This window comes from Schistocerca americana, chromosome 1 (genome assembly GCF_021461395.2).
Source record: "Schistocerca americana isolate TAMUIC-IGC-003095 chromosome 1, iqSchAmer2.1, whole genome shotgun sequence".
In the NCBI taxonomy this organism is placed as follows: Eukaryota; Metazoa; Arthropoda; class Insecta; order Orthoptera; family Acrididae; genus Schistocerca; species Schistocerca americana.
In genome coordinates, this window is record NC_060119.1 from 549,378,643 (window position 1) to 549,402,545 (window position 23,903).

The 23,903-nt window shown below is 34.9% G+C and overlaps 1 protein-coding gene across 3 annotated transcripts in view; it reads left to right on the forward strand.

Moving 5' to 3' along the window:
- The window catches only part of LOC124605954, an 86,874-nt gene extending 71,090 nt beyond the window's left edge, over nt 1-15,784 (forward strand). For all 3 annotated transcript variants that reach the window (XM_047137919.1, XM_047137935.1, XM_047137927.1), the window contains 2 exons: nt 3,507-3,567; nt 10,485-15,784. In XM_047137919.1, coding sequence (XP_046993875.1) covers nt 3,507-3,567; nt 10,485-11,287 — 864 coding nt within the window. In that variant the 3' untranslated portion in view covers nt 11,288-15,784. The remainder of the gene's footprint in view (nt 1-3,506; nt 3,568-10,484) is intronic.
- Nucleotides 15,785-23,903: the final 8,119 nt, after the last annotated feature.

Sequence of the window (23,903 nt, forward strand, 5' to 3'; positions counted from 1 at the left end):
GTCTTCTGGCTTTGTTTTATGCAGCTCACCTTGAACTCCTCTCCCACACCAACCTCTTTATCTCATAGTAGCATTTGCACCCACTATTCTCAGGCCCATATGTCTTCCTGTGTTACCCTCTACAGCCTGTAAGCTACTACCTATTAACCTCTAACCAGGTGTTATTTGGTCCACCTTCAAATGTGTGGGCTGTATAGGGAGCGAGTTCACAAACTTTAAGTGATATTTGTAGGTTAACAGATAAGTTGTCAAGTACAAAAGAAAATTGAGTTTATTTTGTTGGTACCATAAAACATCCATTGTGACAGTTAATTCCTTAAATGACATTGTGCCACTACCAAAGCCAGCCCTGCAGCTAATATAATAAACACCTCAGGCCAGTGCAGCTTGCTAAACACACACTCACTTTAAACGTTGTTTTATACAATCACACCCCTGGTACCTCAGTTCTTTTTTTCTAGTTTTCTCATAGTGGTTCACTACCGTATGTTGTTCTACTCCAAATGTATGTTCTCAGAAATGTATTCTTCAAATTAATGGTGATCTTTGTTACCTAGTAGACTTGTTTTGGCCAGAAATCCTTTCCTTGCTTGTGCTAGTCTGTTTTTTTATTTCCTTCTTGCTTTATCCATCATTTTCATACAGTCTTTGCGTGTGCTGCTTTGCTTTTTATGTCCTTGTGTTTGGTCTGTCCTGTATTATTTTGCTTCCAAGGGAGCAGAATTCCTTCACTCCATATATTAAATGGCCCCAAATTTTGATATTAACTTTATCACTAATCTCATTTCTGCTATTCTTCATTACTTTCATCTAATTTCAGGCTACACTCAGCCCACAATATGTTGACATTATACTTTTCATTCAATTTTACAGACCCTGCAGTTTTTCATTTTGACTGAGGATAGCTATGTCAGCAGAAAATCTTATCAATTGTATCCTTTCAATCTGAATTTTAATCCCACTCCTGGATGTTTGTTTTATTTCTATCATAACTTTTTCAAAGTAAAGAATGAACAGACGTATCCCTGTCTTCCACCATTTCTAATCCAAGCACTTCAAAAAATCTTGGAAAACCACAGGAGTATTTTAAATTCTGGGAATTGTTCATTGTTTTCATTTTGAGTTAAATTTTTATAATTTGGCTGGTAAGAACTGATACTCTAACAAAGAATTTTGCTTTATCACATTACTGCAGCATTAAAACATAAATGAGAGAATAACACCAATATACAACTTTAGATGCAAAAGAACACAATGCTTTCACAAACATCTGTGGACAGCAATGTCAAAGGCTTCGTAAGTTGCATGTATGTGGGCAAATAAAAGCAATCAGTCACTGATAGTTGATGGCATGGAAATCCCAAGCAGTCTGATGGATCGTAATGATTCGCGCGTGCAATATGGCTGACTGTCTGGTTAACAGCGGAGTGTGGCAGTGTGGCAGAGACTCGTTTCTGTATTTATTAGGCATGATTGTGCAGTTTTGTTTCATTTTGCTTCACCCACATTGGGTAAGAAATTTACATTAGAATTTAAAGTTATCCAGGGAACACAAAGTGCTCTGAGAAGTGAAATGGAAGCCAGAGTTGCCATTTATATTAAAAAGTAATACAAAATACAGTCTCTGATTTGGCAGTGATTAGCATTTTGAAGCTTTTGCTACAGAAGTAAAAATGATGGGAAGTTTATAGTTTTGATACAATGGGCTCCCTCTTGTGATTCTGAGTTATTTATGAAATAATTATATGCATTATTAAATTTCTTAACTTCTGAAGAGAATGTTCCTTCTGAAATGATAAGGTGACATTTTAATTTAAATGTGCAGGACACATCTATTATACAGTTATACTCAGATCTCTTATCATTTCATGTAATCTAACTCTTTTACACAATTTATAACAAGAGATACAGTAATCAGTAGTGCTGCTGTTGAAGACATCTCTACAGACACAGAGTAAATTGTGTAACTACAAGACTAATGAATAAAAAGAAATTCAGGACTGATATACGTAAAATGAATTGTATTGACACACTAGGAAGATGTATGTTTAATAAATTATAGTTCTCATGTATTTTAAATTTGTTTTGCAAGTATTCCTGGGAAACGGAAATCAGCTGCAACTGCTGCTAAACATAGCTGTTTATTTTCCATAGCAGAATTTCTCAATACAGTGACATTCATAATACTTATTGAAATTGCTTGGCAAATCGCTCATGTGTGGGGTGTCGGGCCAAGCGATTGGTTACGAGATACATTGCATTTGACAGATCACTTGATCCATTGCTTGTTTGTGGAAACTTAACAGGTTGCAGAAAATATTACAAATGGTAGTATGAAAATGCAAATATCCTTTTACACAAGATGAATTGTGTTATGTGTGAGAATGTAAAATGAATTTCTTAAATCTCAGATCATTTGACCCTCATTCAGAGCTTAACATTTTGAGGACGAGCCACATAGAAAGTTTTCAGACCCAGAAGACAAGCTAATATATATATATAATTTTTTTTTTTTTTTTTTTTTTTTTTTTTTTTTTTTTTTTTTTTTATTTTTTTTTTTTTTTGCTGGCACATTTGTGTTTGATAGATCTTAAAGCGGGAGACACGGTAAAGATGATAAATATTATATGTGAAAGCTTAGTTTTTCTTGTACTTCTACTGTATGTATATTAATGTAAACCATTAACTTTTAACTGTATGCGTTTGCGCTACTTATCAGTGACGTTGCTATTGGCTGACTACATCACGTGTCCTATGCATCATTTGATGACACTCATATTTATACTTTCATAATACAAAAATGGAACACATTACTGTGCATCAAATATTTTTCCAAAACACATTGTTTTTTGCTGGGTTTTGTTTCCTAAAGTGCTTGGAAATTTTATGCTGTTGGCTAATTCTTTACCATTCAAAGGATCGATGTTTTACTGTCCTGAGGGAAAGTAGGTTGTTGCTTAACATGAAAGGGTTTTTTTCACCTGGGGATAAGGTGCTTTTTTTCACCCAGGGAGAAAGTGCTTTTTTAACTGTTAAATCAAGAAAGAGACCAGGAATTTTGTTTTCTTGTCTGTGTATATCCCCAATTATTTTTCTACCTAGTTTTATACATATGATCTGTTATTCATCTTTCTCTGTAATTTACACACATTTTCCTAAGAATTTCAAACATCTTGCACCATTTTACATTGTCAAACATTTCTTTTAGGTCTGCAAATCCTTTGAACATTTCTTTTCTTTTTTTATGGTGCTGCTTACATTATCAAGTGCAACATTAAAACTAACTTCCTGTTCCCTTTGCCTTTCCTAAAGCCAGAGTGTAGTCATCAAATATATCTTCAATTTTCTTATCCTTTTTTTATGTTTATTATTCTTCTGTGACATGTTACTGAGTCTGGAAGTTAGATTTTTTATAAATATTATCTATGTAATGTCATTATGATAAATGCATATTGCAACAAATCTAAGATTTTCCATGGAAATTATATTTTATTTTTTATTTGCAGGTTCTTGGCACAGTTGGTGGCATATTTGTTTGCCATATTCTCTATGAAGATGATGATAGTTGTAAGTACAAACTAGAATTGCTATTTTTGTTGGTATGTGTATGTATTGATAGTAGTGTAAGTTACGGCATTGTATGGTTTTTTTTTTTTTTTTTTTTTTTTTTAAAAAAAAAAAAAAAGATGCAAAACATTTTCAAGTTATTTGTAAGTGTTCTGTTGATACTAGCACCACTTTAAGGTCCACGTTGCACAAGCTGCCACTTGGGGCGCTAAGGTGACAGTGCCACCAGAGGTGCCACTACTGAAAGATTTCCGTACAGGACGTATCGCAAATAGTAGCGACCACTTGGGACATCAGACTGAAAGGGACATCTAATTGGAAGATTTGTATACAGTGTGTATCACAATTAACTGGAAACAGACGCAGGTGAAAGTGTAAGAAAGATTTTTGGGGGGGGGGGGGGGGGGGGTTTGCTGAATGAGAAATTGCTGGTGTGGGGAAAATGTTGTCAGACTGGTCATGGTTGACATAGAAAGTTTTGTTCTGGATTGCCAAAAGTAACTGTTAATAAGGGGACCTGTAGAACTTTTTTGTAATAAGCCACATGGGCTTATAAACTAATACAATGAAATTTTATTACAATCATCAGAAACAATTTAGTACCTGCAAACATTCATGTCACCCACTTACAGTTCACATTGCAAAGGCACTGCACCATCTTGTGTCAAAGGGAACATGAGCACCTCGATGACTTCTGGAGTTCAGTAATATCAGTAATAAGCCTGGTAATCAGTCATGCGTATTAAACTGTCTCTACAGGGAGAGAAGTCTTGTTCTTTTTCCAGTAACTTATCATTTCTTTTACATGTGGTAATGATTTCTGTATGTGAAAAGTATAGAGTTGCACCTTGTTTCAGAGTCCATGTTAAATTGTAGATTCACCAATAGTTGACTGTCAGCCAATTCAAAGACCAGAGGAAGGCAAGGGCTTGCCACATCTGACGAGACCATGTCTAGTAAGGAACTGTAGTGTTCCAAACCAACCTTCATATTGTGTGAAGACAACTGTAAGAGCTCCTTTTTTACAAAAATCAGGCTGAAATTGATTAAAACTGCATTAATCTGATTTGCGTATTTATATGGGTGACCACATACAATATTTTTCAAAGTTGGGGAGACAATATCACTATAATGTTGGCACTCAGCAGTACAGTTAGTTGATGTCTTCATCTTACTTCATTTAGGCCATAAGCCCAAGTGTGTGCTTGTACACCACGAGTCTTCACTGTTGTTAACCCAAGACTTACTCAGCAACAAAGCAGTTATTCTTCTTTTGCAGTGCATGAATGCTTTGTGTAATAGTAAAAACTGTAGGAGAGCTTGTAGTAAATGTTCACTGATAGTGATTTCAGCAGGGGGGTTTGGAGTGAAGGTGTTTGACCTTTGATAACTTTTTGTTTGATGTCTTGATTTAGAACATCTGGCTTCAGTTTTTATATTAGTTAGAAAATCAGACAGCTGACTGAGATGGGATATCAAAATGGTAGTAAAAGACTAGCCAAGAATAATTGTATACAGTGGTTCCTGAAATGGATCACAAAAGGGGAAATGCTTGTATTGACCATGATTATGATGATGGTGAAATTTATTATTATTATTATTATTATTATTATTATTGTGGTGGTGGTGGTGTTGGTGGTGGTGACAACAATAGTGGTGAGAGGTGACAGGGTGGTATTAATTATAACAGTTAAGTGGAATATCAGAAATAGTTACAGAAAATAGGGGAAACTTTGGCAACAGAGTTGTTATCACTCTGTGTGATATGTATTTGCACCAACATGAAGCATACATACACAATCACAGTGTATCAAAGGTAAGTTTGAAGCTGATCAGTGGAATTTGATTACATATGCCATCTAGCAGAAATGTTTATGTGCTTGTTAAACAGCAAAAAATGCATATGGGAATCTGGATGTTGAGCTTCTCATGAAATATCAGTCTAAAGGTGCAGTGACACAAATTTTTGTGGCAGAGGTGCATTATGTCATACAGGAAAGCGATGTGTTGGGATTCAGTCTGTAAGTAGTGTTAGTCATCAAAACCAGTGTAAGTTTTGTACAGAGTTCACAGAAATCGGTCCTGCTACTGACCCAATACTTGTAATAATTAAAATCAAGTGATAAGTATTCTGTGGAAGCAAAAACTCTAAATCATACATCTGAGAAGGCACATTAAGGCAATCACCAAAAAAGTCATATAGTACCTGCTTATGCTTGCTGAGAATGAGACTACTGGTTGGACATCTGTTGTTTTGCATATGGCCAGTGTAGAACTTCAAAGTTCACACTTTGATTTTATTATAAGCTCCTGTATCTGTGGTCACAGTTGAAAAATTTGTAGCCTTAAATAACACTCAATAATTGTAATCACTTTGTACATCAATATATGAACATTTGCAATCTGATAGAGCTTTGATAAATAATCATGCAATAGAACCATCAGTGAGTTTTTCAGGCACCAACTCTTCAGTACCAATATATTGCTACAGCTTTATTGTTATTTTTTATTTATTTTTTTACAGCAGTTATCACTGCTTTTTAAACAGTGTGCAGACCTCCACAGTCTCAAGGATGCCGCTTGTGTTGGTCTCATCATTTCTACATGTAATCATTTCAGACTTCACTAATTTGTAGCCTCACAGTGTTAACAATTCATTTTCTTCAATCACACTGTTATGAGTGATAAAATCATATTGTAAACTAGGCATTTGAACACAATCATGGTTTCATTATGCTTCTGTAGTACAAAAGGTCATTCACCATTACCTTTTCCTTTCTCCTTCTGAAAATATAGTGATTTTGTCATAATGTGTCATTAGTTACACCTGGAAAATTATTTCAGTTTGCCAATTTGGGTATAAGGAAGTTGAACTAATTAATATTACAAAATAGGAAGAGCCAGAACAGGATTAACAAATTCAGATAACAGGCACTGAAACCTCTGCTTCCCAAGATAAAGAAGAATTCCTTTGAAGGATTTAAGGAGTAAGAAGGAACTATAAATCACTCTAAATTTATGAATGGTGGTATTGCCATGTCAGTTTTTCATTTGTCTGCACCACCTCAGTTGTTTTTGCAAACAGTTGGCAAGCAATCACTCCTCTTCCATTACTAATAAAATAGGCTACATTTTTATTTCTTTTAATTTAACTGTTATTTTAAAATTACTTCCTCTTTTTGTGACTGTTTTATCTTAAATTATTAATGATTGATTTAAAGTTTGCTAACTAAATGCAGTGACCCGGTTAAGTCTGTGTTGCCCCCTTTTCTTTTGCCGTTGGTATTTGTGTTCATACAAAATGAATTTAAGTTTTGGTATTTAGCCTGTTTCAGATAATTTTGTATTGTTTCCATCTTTCATTTTATATATTTGTTTTCAGTTGATTTTCTGGGTGCTTTTGAGAACAAGAGTCCCCAGCACTTGGCCCTGAGGCCCATGTACGTAAGCCCTGACTACGAGCCTGTCCCAGTGCACTACTTACAACACCCTGCCACACTGTCCTGGCAACTAATGCACAAAAAGACCAAAACTGTTCTGCAGCAAGGTCCTGATAGGATACGTGTTTGTAGATCTCTCTCTTCTGTTAATAACAAAAATGTGGAAACAAATAAATCTGCAGAAAAACTGAGACCAAAGTCAGTTCATGTGCCAATGCACAACTCTGAATACTAACAAAATGTTGTTACATTTTGCTTCAGATTTAACTGTCTTAGTCACTGCTGTTTACATGTTTTTATTGCATCTCTAAAAGAGTGGCACTTGTTTAGTGGAACATATATTGTGTGGAAGTGTGATTACAACAGCTAAATTTAAGAATGTTGACAACTGCTTTAAATTTTAAGCAGTATGATATGTTACATCAGAAAATTGTGTGGGTATAGATAATAATTGTGCAACTTCCTTGTCATATTAGGACAACTCTATAACAGCATGCTTCAGAAAAAAATCCTTTGAAATGGAATAAAAGTTTTAAAGTAAAATTTGTTGTCTCTGTCTTGAGCTTTGTGTTAAATAATATTAGTTGGCTGTTTGTTGCCTGGTCTTAATTATCTTATGGTACAGTTTAGAGACATTGAGAGTTGTCTGTGTTGTGGAAGATGTATCTTCTAGAATATTCGTAAAGTGACTAAATAACAAAATGCCTGTAAGGAGGAAAATTACTTTTTGATCTTTTGGGTTGTATGGTGCCATTTGTATGAATATCAGACACAAAAATGTTATCTTCCATTATTCTGCTCATGCAGATTAATGTCAAGTATTATCCTTTACAGTACAAAAATTTAGAAAAAAGCTACAAAAGCATCTTTTGGGGCACTTGCATTGATGAAATAATGAGGATTTCCTAGTTCAGGTAGATGTGTTCTGTGTTTTTTTGTTATATAGTTTTTGGTGCTTATTAGTAATATTGTACATTTACTGCATCAGAATGTTTCCTTTTTTTTGCTCCCTCTCCTGGAAAGTTGATCATTTTTGTTTTTAATGTGAACACAGAAGCAATATTACGGTATATTAATAATTTTTAATTATGGACTGTCTTCTACATTAAACTATATTCTATTTTTTTTCAAAAACTTCTCTCTGTATATGTCACAGTTCAGTCATAATGGTGCTCTTATCATTCCAGATGAAGTATTCTTCCATTCAGAAATCAAAGAATAGAAAATTGTCAATTATTTGTTTTATATATTAAGAGAATATAAGTGTAAATAAGAAAGAAAGAAAGGAAAACTTGCTCTTAATCCTAATTGCCTTTCAGATAAGTAACTATTTTTATAGAGTTTTGCTCACAGCAGGACTGTATTATACATGCCTTGTGCCTCAAGCATAGTTTTGGCAGATATCATCGTGAAACATTTCTTCATGGGGCTTCTGTTTGGTATTATAATAGCTAAAGAGATTGCTGATACATGAAAGGTACCACCTATCTGTAATTAACCCAGTTCTGGAGAGAAAAAAACTCATATTTCTACTGTTACAACTATAAATATTTTTGTGCAGTGGTAATAGAGAAAGCTTATGGTATAATGTATTAACTTTAGTAGTTAGTGTTTAACCTAACACCTGTTGAATGTTTGTTCAATACATGATTAGTAGTTCCATAGTTAATAGTTTCCATTATAGTGATCTGATTAACTGGCAGGCATGGAATTGTATCTTCATTGCAAAATGCTTATGCACTTTGTCTCTGTGAATCACAGTTTTGCATTGCTCTGTTTTACTAGTGTGCTAGCTCTAAATTCCCATTTGTAAACTTTATTGTATAAAGTTCAAGGAAAATTTGAATTTTCAGCCCATATCCTATGTGTTTAACAAATGCTGTTACAGATTTGCACCTGCTGTACAAGATAACAAAATTTCTAAATATTTTTCCTGCAGCAACTTATGTACTGATTAGAGTTCTACACTTTATGTTACAGTTTAATAAATTCAAAAATTTTCTGTGATATTCATACGTTACAGAAATACAGCATTATGTACTGAATAATGTATGGATTTCATTTTAAAATAATTCGTTAAACAGAGACCTGAGAAATGTGGAAGCTGTTTGTATAACTGTTAAGTCAGTACTGGATATTCAGATGCAAAACCAGTTATAATCAGGTGTATGTATTATTAGATCTATGCTATGCCAAAAGTCCTTGCACACAATAAGTTACTAAAGTCCTTGCACACAATAAGTTACTAAAGTCCTTGCACACAATAAGTTACTAAAGTCCTTGCACACAATAAGTTACTCTTCCATTAAAATGCTTACTGCAATTCATGTGTCATTTCAGTTTTAATATTATGTGCTTTGACTGCAAGGAACAAGCACTTTAAAATTGTTGAGGCATTTCAGTATCCATAAAATCTGGAGAGCTTTCTCCAAACAATATCTTTTACATTACAGAACAATATAATCATATATATTGTATTGTAAGTGTTATTTGATGTGTATGTCAGAAATTACTAATACTGGAAGTTTGCAGTAGATAGTTCCTAATTTTTATGCATGTCCTGCTGTACATATTAGGCATGTTATATCATTTTTCCCCCTTCAGTATGGCTGCAATGAGTTATGTAGCATGAATTCTTTCCATCGTGATCTGGCAGTCCATACTATGCTGCTGTAGAGTAGTGTGGCGTTTTAGTCATTTATATTTTCGATATATACTGCACAATGAAGTTTCATTTATAGTAAACCTTTTCTTATACTTTCTACTACTTCTGTTGTACAAAGCTGTAAGAAATTTCCTACATAACTGGTTAATAAAATGAGATACTGGTGCTACATTCTTGTCTTATTATTCTAACCCTTTTTTTCCATCACACACTAATTTTCAGTTCTTGTTTGTGTTTGTTCTTCAACATGCAGCCAGCATTTTTATTTTAGCTACTGATAGCATGGTAACTATTACAGAATCAGTGTGCTTATTGCTTGCTTCTTTACTAATATGCTGATTAATTTCTCTTTCATATAGGAGCAGAGCTGTTAATTTTTACTTATGTGGTGTAAACGACTTCTGACCGCCCCCTCCCATCTCTCTCTCTCTCTCTCTCTCTCTCTCTCTCTCTCTCTCTCTCTCTCTCTCCCCCCCTCCCTCCCTCTCCCCCCCTCCCTCTCCCCACCCACTCACTCACTCCCCCTCCTTAAAATGTGATGACTATTGGCCTTCATCATTGATTTATGGCTGATTATTTCGATAGTTGATGTTATTTGAATCTGTTAAGTGGTAAATCTTTGCAGTTACAAATTCTGCTGTGTCATTCAATTTAAAATGTCAGTAGTAGATATTATTCAAATCTATAAAATAGGAAATCCTTGTAGTTACAGATTCTGCTATTGTCATTCACCTAAAAAAAGAACACATAATAATCTTTGTGTACATGGTCATTTCACTTCAGTGACTTATGTTTTTGTTTCCATTTTTCAGCCCAAGTTAACAGTTCCTATGGAAAGAAAGCAAATAATGGAAACCGAAACTCTCTTTATTCAATTGAATTTAGTTCTCCAGATAATAATGCAGATGACAGTGTAGAATATGATGAAACAGGTCACAATGGTAACTCACACTTATCAGCTCCACAACTTTCTCCACGTCCCATGACCCCACGCAGAGTGAAACGCCGTAGTGTAATTTCGCGTGGTTCCACCAGCCGTAACTCACAGCAAGATAAACGGGGTAGTGTGAGGCATGGAAACACAGTGCGCTCCTCAGTTAGATCTTCAGGACGGCGGCCGAAACTGCAACACCAGAACCCTGTGACTCGTTTAATAGAGCAGCAGCAGAGTTTGCAGCAACAACAGGCTCTAGGAGACTCGTCCACATCAAATGATTCTCATCGATTGAACATGTTCGACCCTGCATCCTCTCAAGCAGACTTGTTGAACAGCTCACAGTGGCGGAAGACTGCTGGTCACACAAACCCCTTGTATCAGCAGAGTTCTATGCAGTCATTAAATGAGGAAGAAGATTCATTCAACAGACCACCTTCAGCCAGATCGAGTTACTCAAACTATCATGGAACACGTCCCATCAGTTGTTATGTAGGTTCAAGTGGGATGAATTCTTATTATGTGCCAGGACAAGCAACAGCTCAAGTACCTGTCATAAATACACACCGCCGTAGCAATCGGTCAATACCAAAAAGTAGCAGACCGAGTACTGAATTTTTGAGTTGTGGTCCACCAGCGTATCAGTTGCAAGGTGCCATAGACTCTGAAACTGTTATATAATTTTTTCTTTTAGCACAAAAAATGTAAAGCAAGCCTTCACTGCCAGAAACAAATGTGCCTCTTGTAACTGGATGTTGTGAAAAGTTAAAATTTTATTTCTCTATGGAACTGTGTACTGCAATTATTCACACAAAGTGCTCTTGTATGTAATTGATTTGTATATGCTGTGTGTACAGTTCGATGAATGTTTGGCTCATCATACATATATTTTGGAGCATTAATTGAAGATTTGTGGTTTATTTAAAATAACTGAATCACATATAACACAACAGTGCTGAGTAATATTTTGTGCCTTTCTAGTCAGCTATTGAATGTAGTGTTTTGTACGTGAGCATACCATCGTATGTTATATGCGATGGCTAACCCTCATTAGGCTGTTGGTAAATTCTAGTTTTCACGCGTCTCGGGAAAACTCCTTCACGTAAAATGTTACGCCTGGGAATCATTTGACAAGGTATGAATGTGGAACTGTTAAATATGTAATTAGCTTTGGAAGCAATGAATTCAAAAACTTACTTTTAATACATTTCTCAGACATTGTTATTGAAGCTGTAAATATGCCATAAAGCACCAGGTTTGAGTAACTTCTGTTCATTGGCAGTGTCAAATTCAACTTGGCCAGCAGTGTCAGCAAATGTAGAAGTAAATTTTGAGGTCACACTTGCAACATAATTTTCAGGAATGTGTAGTTGGACCGTTCTTTTCTAGCTGTTGTTTACAAATTTTTATTAAATGCTTCCATCCGTCATATTCCCCAAATCCAAGAAGCAGCTCGTTGTATGTTCTGCAAGGTGGATTCAACCCACAGTGATCCCTTATGATCTGACTACTTACTAATGAATGTGACAGAACCTGATAAACCACAATTTTTTGATGTTTGTTTTAATTTTTCTTCTGGGTATTTTATTTTAAACATATTACTGCACCCTCAACAAACAATGAGAGAATAGCTTCCAGTTTATCCTTAACACTGATATTACAGGCTATAATTTTGACTGTTAAAGATTTCCACTTCCTTGTGAACGGATGTTACTGCACTTCAAACCAAGTCTCTGCTCCCGGGATTTTTATATCGTTACTGGAGATGGTGCTGCAAGGACTGTCAATTAGTGTCGGACCCAATTTCTGCTTTTTTCGTTCATCAAATGTTTCTGTTCATCTGTCACAGTATAAATTTAGAATCCACATTATCTTCTTAACAACAAAGGCCTAATACTTTTAAAAGGTCCATAAAATGCATTTCCTACATCTGAAGCAATTTTTATACATTTTGACAGCCTGAAACACTGATAGTTGGTTCTGGTGAGAAGAAAGCAACTTAATAAATAGTAAGTAGTAAAAAGGCTGTAAAGATTTATTTTCATAACCAGCTTTAAAACTTTCTGACAACTTTGGATGACTCATATATTTATTATAACATCACTTTACATAACACAGACAAATATAACAAATTTCTAGAATTGGGAAAATTTTACAATCGCCTTGATCATATTAAAAGACTGATTTTTTCAAAATATGATTGAAAACTATTATTGTGATTGTGAGAAGTTAAATGAAAAATTTGATCAGTTTTTGTATTAGTTGTACAAATATCAGAAATAAAACGTATTTGTGGAATCTGTTACTATAACTGCATCAGTCCCTCAGAGGTTTTTATCTATCTTTCCAAAACTTCTTTCAAACCACTTCAGCTCATCACCCTACAAAGTTTATTAAGTAATCATAAGTTTGTTATTCTACAGATCTTATATCATATGGTGCATGTCATTTTGTGGATCAGATACGTTGCGCTGTTTATTTTTATTTATCTAAGGATCACACGTTGTGTTAGTAGAATGAAACACAGTAACACAAAATATAAATGCACACAGAATTCATAAATGTACCCCATGAATATGACGGGTGATAGGCCTAGCCTTGAAGGAACCATCCTGGAATTTACATTAAATGATTTAGGAAAACCACAGAAAACCCAAATCAGTACGGCTGGACAGATTAAACTCCATCCTCCCGAATATGGGGGTCAGTATCTTAATAGCTGCACCACCTTACTCGATCACTACATATTGTAAAATGTTCTTTGATTTACATCCAATTTGTGTCACCACACACACTAAAGACACCTGGTGATGATTTCTGAATTATGAAGGTGGCGCTGTGCCCCTTGTGCTAACTCCTGTCCGTTTGACTCCAGGACCAGAAACATGCAACTATGCTCCATGTTTGTCTTCCTGTCCTCCCCTCTGTCTACCTAAAAAACTGAGTCAGCATTCCCCCCCACCTGACGAGTGAGATACTGAAGTCTGGAGAAGACAAGACATTACTATCATGCACCTTATATCTTGATAGAAGATTTTCTTTTAAAAACAGTAAACTGTGATAATGTATTTAAATGTGACAAGATGTAGTTATCTCCTTTCATCATTAATCATTACATTGAGTCCTACAAGTGATATTTGATTGCGTAACATACGCATTACTTATGAAAAAAGTTTTAGCTGTCTTTTTGAACAGATGTATTTTAGTAATCTCTTTCATTTCCTTGGACAGTTTATTATACTATTTTATTCTCTGAGGGAATGTGCTTTATAGTCTGTTTTTCCTTGGTAAATATAATTCCTAACTAGCTATTATTCCATGATGATGTATGGAACTAATTACTGATATATCCCCTAATTTGCTTAACAGATTGGTAGATGTTCTCACTTGGTGCAGTAAGGATGCCATATTTTTTAAACAGCCCCTTACAATCAGCACTACTACTACTACTACTACTAGTAGTAGTAGTAGTAGTTGTTGTTGTTGTTGTTGTGGTTGTTGTCCTCTTCTCTTTCCATTTTCTGCCGTTTGAAAATTGTGTCCAGGTTTTGTGTCTCATCTACAGAAATGGATTCCATAGCTAAAAATTAAGTGTACGTAGTAGTAAAGTCTTTCTTTCTCATTGCAGCTGATAAATCTCTTCTGATCCGAGGTTCTGGACTACTTTTCTGTAACTCTTCCCATTTCCTAAATCTGGTCAGTCCAATTCTTTCTTCCCCTGCAATCGTTCCGTCAGGAGGAGGAACCACTGGCTCCTTAAGCTTGTACATTTCCTTAACTTTTCACCTAACGCTGCTTGAAGGGTAGACTCTTTTGTCCATCCATTCAAAAAATGATTATTTCCTTTTATGTATTATTTCAAGATAGTCAGTTATTCTTGAGAATGAACACACAAGTGAAATTGGCCTGTAGTTTCCTATAATTGACGTATTACCTCACCTATAGGGACAATTTGTGCATGCTTTAGGTACATGGAAAAAATACTTGAATTGAAGGAGTCATTTATTATGTTTGTTAATAGGGCTTGTGTGTTGTCCATGCACTCTTTCAGAACAGACTCTGGAACCTTATCTATACCTGCTGACTGATTTTTTTAGTTACTGTTTTGGCTTCATGATTTTAAGTTCTGTTGTGAAAAATATTATCACTGTGACTGCTGTGACACTGTGTACACTACACGTGTTTTAAGAAGATTTTGCTGCAACTTTTCTGCAGTGCTAGATAAATAGTCACTTACAAAATTTGCCCGATGATTTTACTACTATTCTACACCCGTGTTTGACTTTTGTGTTGTTATGCTTGTCTACCTTTTCCAGTTCCTTGATTTGTGACATATTATACTACTTTGCTTTTATTTTATGCATCATATATTATTTTGTCATTGGGTGATTTTCTTCAGAGCAATCAGTACACCAACCGAGTATTTCCTTTATTTTACTCAGTATTGCAAAAGAGCTAAAGAATGATACTTTTTTAACTTGGATGGAAAACCACAAGAGGATGCACAGACTAAAGTTACAGATGAGACGTAGGAAAATGAGCTATAAGTTAAAAAGATCTATTTGGAGATGAGCAATACTGATTTGAAACCAGTTACGGACTGATCAATAAAAATCATAATTTTACTGGTGCAATTTTATTAACATGTTCCACTTTGAAAATGTCACGGCATCCCCCTGTGGAAAAATTAAATCTAGATGAGTGTACCAGGTCACAAAATGTGACTACACTGCGTCATCCTTTGAGATAAGTGTAAAATGATGATCTGTGCACAAAAAGGAAAAGAATTATTGTTTGGTTGTAAGACAATGCTGACATATCTCTCTAACTTTACACATAATCACTTAAGATACTGGAACTCACTCTGTAGTTAGGCCTAATGATATGTCTCAGAGATACATATGAAAACTAGGCAGTTAAATATATGTACTAACTAAGAAACATGTAAGAAAGGCTGTGATTTCCAAATGAAATTTCATATACTGAATATAGTTATTCGAATTTATCTGTCAATGAGTATATTTACAACATGCAGCTCTGGTAGTATGAAGTATCAAATCTTGTTAGTAGGTCTTATTATTTTCATTGAATAATGAACATGTACCATTGTATTTGACAGTGATTGTTCACTACATTTTTGCCTGTCTTCCATGAATAGAAAGCTATGTGCCTATTATTTAAAAAAAGAATTTTGAACTGTACTTGCCACTTAATTTGTAACTGAGTAGTGAGAATATATTTGTGGCCTTTTTGTTGTGAAAAAGTGTTTAAATCTTGTACCGTGAAAGTGTGTTAAGTGTTCCTGTACACACCAAAATTCTACAAATAGCATTTTGTATCTGTATTAATGTACATACAGTACAAGTTGTGTAATAATATGTGATGACTCACTGGAGAAATGTTCTCTGTAAATGGAATGTGTGCAATTATTTTTGTTGTGTGAGTGGGTATTGTTTTGGCAGAAAGTTCTAAGTTTTTTGGAGACATTTCTAGGAAATAATTTAAGTGTTTTAAATTCAGAATATAATTAATAAAGTACAGTGATAGTGGTTTCAATACCAACACCTTTGCTTGCAAAATTTTACATCAGTAATTTTTGGTACCCAGGGAAGACATTAAAACATTCCATACAAGATATGATTTGTTGATTGTTTTTTAAATTGTAGAAATGAGATTGTGTAATACCTTAAGCTGCTTCATAGTTTATTCTTTACTGTGAGTTCATTGAAAGACTGTTATCTAGCACAATTTTTTTTATTAAACAATGGACAATCCAGGAAGGAATGTAAACCGTATTATGAAAAGAAAAGTTGCTACTCACCAAATAGTGGAGCTGCTGAGTTGCAGATAGGCACAACAAAAAGACTCTTACAATATAAGCTTTTGGCCAACAAGACCAGAGGCTGCAGAGAGAGAGAGAGAGAGAGAGAGAGAGAGAGAGAGAGAGAGAGAGAGAGAGAGAGAGTCTCTCGCCTATTTTCAACAAAGGCCTTATTGGCCAAAATCGTATACTGTGACAGTCTTTTTTGTTGTGCCTATCTGTGACTCGGCATCTCTGCTACAAGGTGAGTAGCAACTTTTCTTTACAAATTTTTACTAACAAGTTAATTTCCTAAAGGCAATTGGTGGACATAGCAGAAGTTCATGCCTGATGCCACATGCCGGTTGGCGACCGCATTAAAAAATTTTTTGCAGAAACCAGTGCACACCCCGAGTATTTATTTTGCTTTAGTTAGTATTGCAGCAGAGCTAAAGAATGACACTTTTTTTTAACTTGGTCGCAAAACCATGAGAGGGTGGACAGACTAAAGTTACAGATGACACGCAGGAAAATAAGCTATAAGTTAAACAGATCGGTTGGAAGGTGAACAGTATTGATGTGAAACCAATTATGGATCAGTAAATAAAAATCATAATGTTACTACTGCATTTTATTTACTATTCCACTCTGAACATGTCATGGAGTCTCACTGTGGAAAAAATAAATCTAAAGATGTACTTGTCATGTCACATAGTGTGTCAGTCTTTGAGATGTTCTGCAAGCAAAAGAATTATTATTTGGTTGTAAGACAGTGCTAACGGTATCTCTGTATCTGTACACATAATCACTTATGATACTGAAACTGACTCTGTAGTTAGGCTTAATGATAAGTCTCAGAGGTAAATAGGAAAACTGGTCAGTTATGTATATGTACTGAGAGAACACATGTAAGTTAGGCTGCAATTTCTCGATGAAATTTCATATACTGAATTTAGCTATTCGAATGTTTCTGCCAATGATTATATTTATATGCAGCTCTGTTAGTATGAAATGTCAAATCTTGTGTGTAGTTCTTACTAGTTTCATTGAATAATGAGCGTGTGCTGTGAAATTTGACAGCGACTGTTGTTCATCACACTGTTTAGTACAGCATTTCTCTTGATGCCATGTAAAGTGTAAAGTTGCAAAAATTAACTACAAAACAATGAACAGGATATTATTCCCAACTCTGCCCAGAAATACAAATTAATGAACTGTATTGCACTATATACTATCCTAAACATAGTGTAGCATTTCGTCACCTGTGGGTGCTGGGCGTCAGATGTGAATCTTTGCAGTGTCTGCCGGCAGCCTTAAGGCAGTCAGTATGTTAATAGCAAGAGTGACAAATATATAACACGTTGACAAAAATATATTATTTACAGCTGTGTTACTAAATATCAATTATAAATATTATATGCACTTTTTGTATTTTTATGTAACTGTTGTTATTAACAGAAATCAGTCTTCTTGAAATCAGGTGCACAATAAGGAATAAATTAAAGAGGTACCTAAGGTATTACATTATGCCATATCTACAATTCTATGCAAGTGTTCCTTTAGCCACCATTACAGAGTAAAGTTAGATGGCACAAACTAACAGTGTACAAGAAATACTTAGATTCAGTTACTTTTTTCTCTTTCTGCTGATTTAATGAGGTGTTGACGCACTGCTTAGCTCAGTTTCACTCAAATCACTGATCTGAGATTGTGCCCTTACTTCCACAGACACAAAACTCTCTCTCTCTCTCTCTCTCTCCTCTCTCTCCTCTCTCTCTCTCTCTCTCTCTCTCTCTCTCTCTCTCTCTCTCTCTCTCCCTCTCCCTCTCCCCCCCCCCCCCCCCAACCACACACACACACACACACACACACACACACACACACACACACACACATATATATATATATATTCATCCTTAATGTGAGGAAAGCAGAAAACATAGCACATCTCAGCAATTTATCTCTTATTATGACAGATATTTTCTTTAAAATATGCACAAGTTAAAATATAGCTTCAGTGTTGCTGGACATCCTCTTCTGATGGCTACAGTTGAGACCTGTTGATGCCAGTCCATTTTATTCTTGAGAAATTTTGTGTAATGTTACAATGACCGTAGAAAAATGTGCGCTCTTCCCCCTGCTCCCAAAGGAAGTCTGTTTTTCATTCAGTAGCACACATCAAAGCAGGTATTAATCTATAGAATATAGGAATTTTGTTTCCTCACTGAATATTGATTTGTTGCATTATTCGAATGGTATACTGCAGCTGCAATTGCTCTAGTACCATAAACAAAAAACTCCTATAATTCGATGTATTTGTTACCTGTGACTACATTTGTTCTTAATATCATTTATCATGACTACCATGAGGCCTCTGGCTTCTTGGCAGTCAACATATCAAAGTAATTATATTGAGAGCATGAAACTGGACATCTTGCCTGGTGCATAAAAAAGCTAGTTGCAACTGGTAATCAAGGTATGTGAGAACAGTGCAAAAGTTCAAAAGAACTGATAATATTTACACAGTCGTGGCAAGTCAGATTGTTGTGTACGACAACAACAACAAAAGTTATACACTAGTACGACAAAAAAGTTTCTGTAAGTTCAGAATTTGTAAGGTAATGTTGTTTGACACTGTAAGAAGAAAACTTGTAATCTAGCACACATGAAGTGGTTCACCGTATGTCAAACATGTAGGCAGTCTGTGGCCTTTGGCATTATGTTTCAGTGCATGACTGTTTATTTGAGTGTTAGAACATCTGAATTATTCTAAGTTCTTTCTTTTTTTCAATGTTGACTGTGATAATCAAAGTGGCTGCATGCTGTGCTTGACTAATGGCATTATAACATGTGCATGCCTAAACATTATCTTTGATTTTGGAAGTCTTACAAGGCACAAAAAGTACAGAACTGTGATTTGAGTAACACAGTAAGTGTAAGCATTAATATTACAATCTCATCCTGCTTTAATTTCAGTATTTGTACATAGCAAAAAGACACTGCTCATTTAATAACCAAAGTATTGTACCAGGAATATACATATTTTCCAGCAATTACTGAAAATTTATAACATCCTGTTTTGTAGCATATTTACTTCTCTGTGTACTATGTGAATTTTATTTGCATGAGTCAGCATGAATATTCATTGGTGCAGTAAACACATTGTTACAGCTTTTCACTATTTTGGGCTTTATTGATGGAAATAATACTGTTTAGTCATTGTGGAGAAATATGTATCTTGTCTCTAAAAAAATTCTACTCAGAATGTTACTTATTTCTTCAGTAGAGTTTGTGTCGGTAATTGGTAGTTTTTAATAGTGCTTTGTCAAAGAGTATGATGGTTCAGTATGTTTGTGAATGGCAAATAAAACTTTTAGGCTAATATTGTACCATGAGTACATTGTTGTTTTGTTCTTTGCTCACGTAAGTTTTCTGCATATCAGTATACATTAAATTAAATATGATGCCCACCGCACTTTCTTTTTCTCTGATGAGAATGCATTGTAGATGATCAGGACGACTGTTTTATTTTGTTTTTCTTGAAGTTTTGAACTGTTCACATTATAGACCATTACGTCAATACCGATACATAATTTTTTCTCAGGCTGTTAAATGTTTAACATTAGTACATTTAGTTATAGAAAAATATTATTATTATTATTATTATTTCAATGTTTTTATTAATACTGGGAATGGCCTTACAATGTGAGCTGGTAATTACTCACCTAATTTATTTTTCTAGCAGGCAATGATGGTTGATCTCATTGGGTTTTTTTTTTTATAAGACAATGTTTAAATGTGCTATAGCTTTTGTGTGCAAATTGCATATGAAAAGTAACTGCTTGTCTGTTGTACAAAATAGTTATCAATAATGTGTAACAGATATATTGCCTGTTGGCTTTCATTTCAGAATCTTTAGAAGGCATTTGTTTAATGAATTTTCTGGAATTTTGCTATCATGACTAGCTGACAGTGTCAAATATTCACCCTCTATTGCAGGTGGCGAACTGAAGTAGAGCCTGTGTCCAGTGGTTATATACACTAGCCCTGCCAATGTCTGAGGACCTTTTCCTAGTAATTACGACTGGTTTCCTCTTGTCATCTGTAACAGTCATTTGCTGCAATCCAAGGATCCAGAATCTGTTTATTTTGAGATTTGTTTTTTCTTGTTAAAATGTTGTGATGGTTATGAATTTCAAAGGTTTCCCTGAACAGACAGACATGTTAGCTCTTCTCCACAATATAAAATTACATATCAATCAATTTTATTCCACGGTTGGTCTCTCACAGCATGTGCTCCACCTGTACCAACCTACATTACCATGGCTCACTGTGTGACATCGACTACGAAATAAAATCTGCTGACACATGGGCTCCCATTATGGAGAACAGCTACCATGCCAGTTTGTCCAGAGAAGCCATTGAAATTAATAAGTATGTCATTAGTTAAGAAAGGAGGAATCCTCAAGATAAATGAATCCAAGATTTCTGTGGTGCAGCAAACAACAATTGCAGCTAACGTGGTCAGAACTATAGCAGTAATCACTAGGTAAAGGCTATCAGACATTCTTGCTGGAAGTGTATGTAAGTATTGGCCGTACCTTTGCCTCCAGTCTGCCATCAGCAATGGAGGGTGGATCTACGCTAATGCCAGCCATTTGTGTTGGCGATACATCACTTTTACTTAAACTTATGGACTGACTTTTTTCAGTTTCATAAACATTTTATTTTTATCTGTTAATATTTCTATGTTGTAATTTGATGTACTGACACATTCCATGACTTTGGAGATTTGCTCCTCAGTTTGGTCCTACGGAACTTGAGACATGTAAATAAAAAAAATAAGAAAAACGATAAATCAGAAAAGTGATTAAACACAACTCTGCCTAAGATCTGGAAACTAAAGCCAACAGACAATATGTCAAAAAGTGGCCACTGAAGCCTCAATAGTTTTGTAATTCTTTAACTGTTAGATTATCTCAGGCTCTTGTACTCCTCACAGTGTGGTAGCCACCCACTGCTCATCGGCACACTCTGTATTGCTTAAACCTTTTGGAGACAGGGGTGCACATATCAAGTCCCTTGCATTATATTTTTATGGTTCGTAGGAAGGTATTATTTATCTGCTAATCCTTAAAGCTTTTTGTGTCATTTCTCTCTGATAAATATTTTTAGGTTATGACTTGTCATAGTGGAATTTGTTCAGTTCAATAATTGTACATCATTAGAAATGGGAATATCTACCGCAAAAAAATAGCTAAGGGCAACTCGTGAACCTCATTTGGTATTAAGTAAAATTGGAAATGATATTTGTTGTGTTATTTATTTTACTTATCACTATAATTCTCCACAATCAGTCTTAAAATTACTGATAAATGTCTTCTCTCAAAAGCCAAAGAAATTACTGTCATTCTGATACTGAAGATTTAGCCAAAGGAATGTGTGTGAAGCTTAATGCTGTACAGCTGGGGAAGTGAAGAAGAAAAATTGTGTTTTAATCTCTCGAGAGGCTCTATTGCAGTTGCTGAAACCATAAAACTGACAATGCGAACATGGTTACGTGTAATTAGTGACACTTTATACATTCACATGAATGCCATCAGACATTTTCATCTTGTGATAATCGTTGACATGGCTCCAGTGATGTACTGAATTTCAATAGTGTCGTACACAATTCCTAAGTTAAGGCATTGTTTCTGTATTGGTTAAAATTTAAATTGAAGGGAAAAGGTCGGAGTTATATGGTGCATTGGTACTGGGATTCTGAGAGATGGATTCAGATTAACATATGAGAGTTTGTCATAGCAAGATTTACTGTGAATATGGCATAGAAATTTGATCTCAGGAATTTTAGTCTCAGCTAAATGACATCCATCATAGCTGAATAAATACAGTGTTTGTTTATTTTCGTTATGTGTATGTTCTATTTATGCTAAATTTGTGTGTCTCTGTAATAATACTGTTATTTAATATTATTTTTAATCCCTGGAACTGTGAAAATATATGACACACATTTGTTAAATTACAGTTGTTATCCAATCATTAAAAGATCATAGATTTACAAAGATGTAGCATTATTTTAAGAGATACCATAAAAATATTCAAAAGTCAGCTGAAATTTGTGATTCTGATCTTGATCGCTGTTGCTGACTTTGACAATTCTAAAGTAAATAAGAGATTCACTTTTTCATAGTGCATTTGTAGTCAGTCAGCATTAATTTTATGGTAATTACTCCAAATATAATGCCTTCATAAAAGAAAGACTGCATTTATTCACTTGAATATTTTGTATTTGGGATGAATCACATAAGATGTAACCTGCCTTTTATTTAATGAACATTTAAAGATATTTAAATATTTGCAGCAAATGATACCACAAAACATGGCACACAATTTTGTTGCATGGTTGATACTCCTAATTCATTTATCAGCCAAGACTTGAAGGAAGTGTGTTTTTTAATGGAAATATGTACTTTTAAAGAGCATTAAGAAATTCTTGAATAAGACAGTTTTAGTGATATAATGTTTGTTAATATTGATGCTGAAACTTTTTGCAAAAATATGCAAGAAATGCACTAAAATTGAAAGGCAAGGGGCCAGAAATGGCTTTGCGATGTAAACACTGGTTAATGGGGCTATCATGCTGGCTCCATCATTGTACATAACAAGAAGGTAGGTCTATGTGAGTAAGATTTAACATACAAGGTATCTAGTTGGTGTTCTAGTTCGGTCAAAATCCATCCTAACATGTCAATATCAACTGTTTCAATAGCTGCCATTATTGTTGCCCACCAGATGCAGTATGTTTTGGCTTGTCATCTGGTTTGATTCACTGTAGCAATTGCAGTTTGTACAGAAACAGGTGGCTACACTTTCAGAGTACCTGGTGCAGTTCCTTTGTGCCATTTGAACTGACTTCTGTGTTGAATGCTGGAAAACCTGTTGAAATCTCTATGTATCTTTGTCACTTTCTCGTTGACTTGCCTACTGGGTGCTTCAAATCCACACCCCCTGTTTCTTATGGGTGGCCAAGACATTGGTGGTTGCACATAACACATTCCACAATTTCTCTGAACTTGGATGTCTGACCGTGTTTCAATAAGCCTAGTCACACCCTGTTCCTTTTCCTATGCATACTTCATTCCTCGATTCCTTTGTGGTGGTCCTACCTCCCTGCAACAACAAAGAAAAATCTTTTTTCAGTTATGTTGCTTATGTCACACAGAAAGGCAAAATATATTTTATTCATTACTTTATATTTAAAAAAACTTTGTATAAGCGATGCTGAACGGCTTTTAGAAAGGTCAGAAACTGCATTACAAAATATAATGCTCTACTTCTATTTTATTGACAACAATTTCGACCCTTCGGGTCTCCTGCACCATAAGGAGAAAACTTATTTTCTCCTTTTGGTGCAGGGTACACAAAGGTGGTCCAATGTTGGATCAAAGTCTATTGTCTTCAATAAAAACAGTAGCAAAGCTGTATATTTTACAA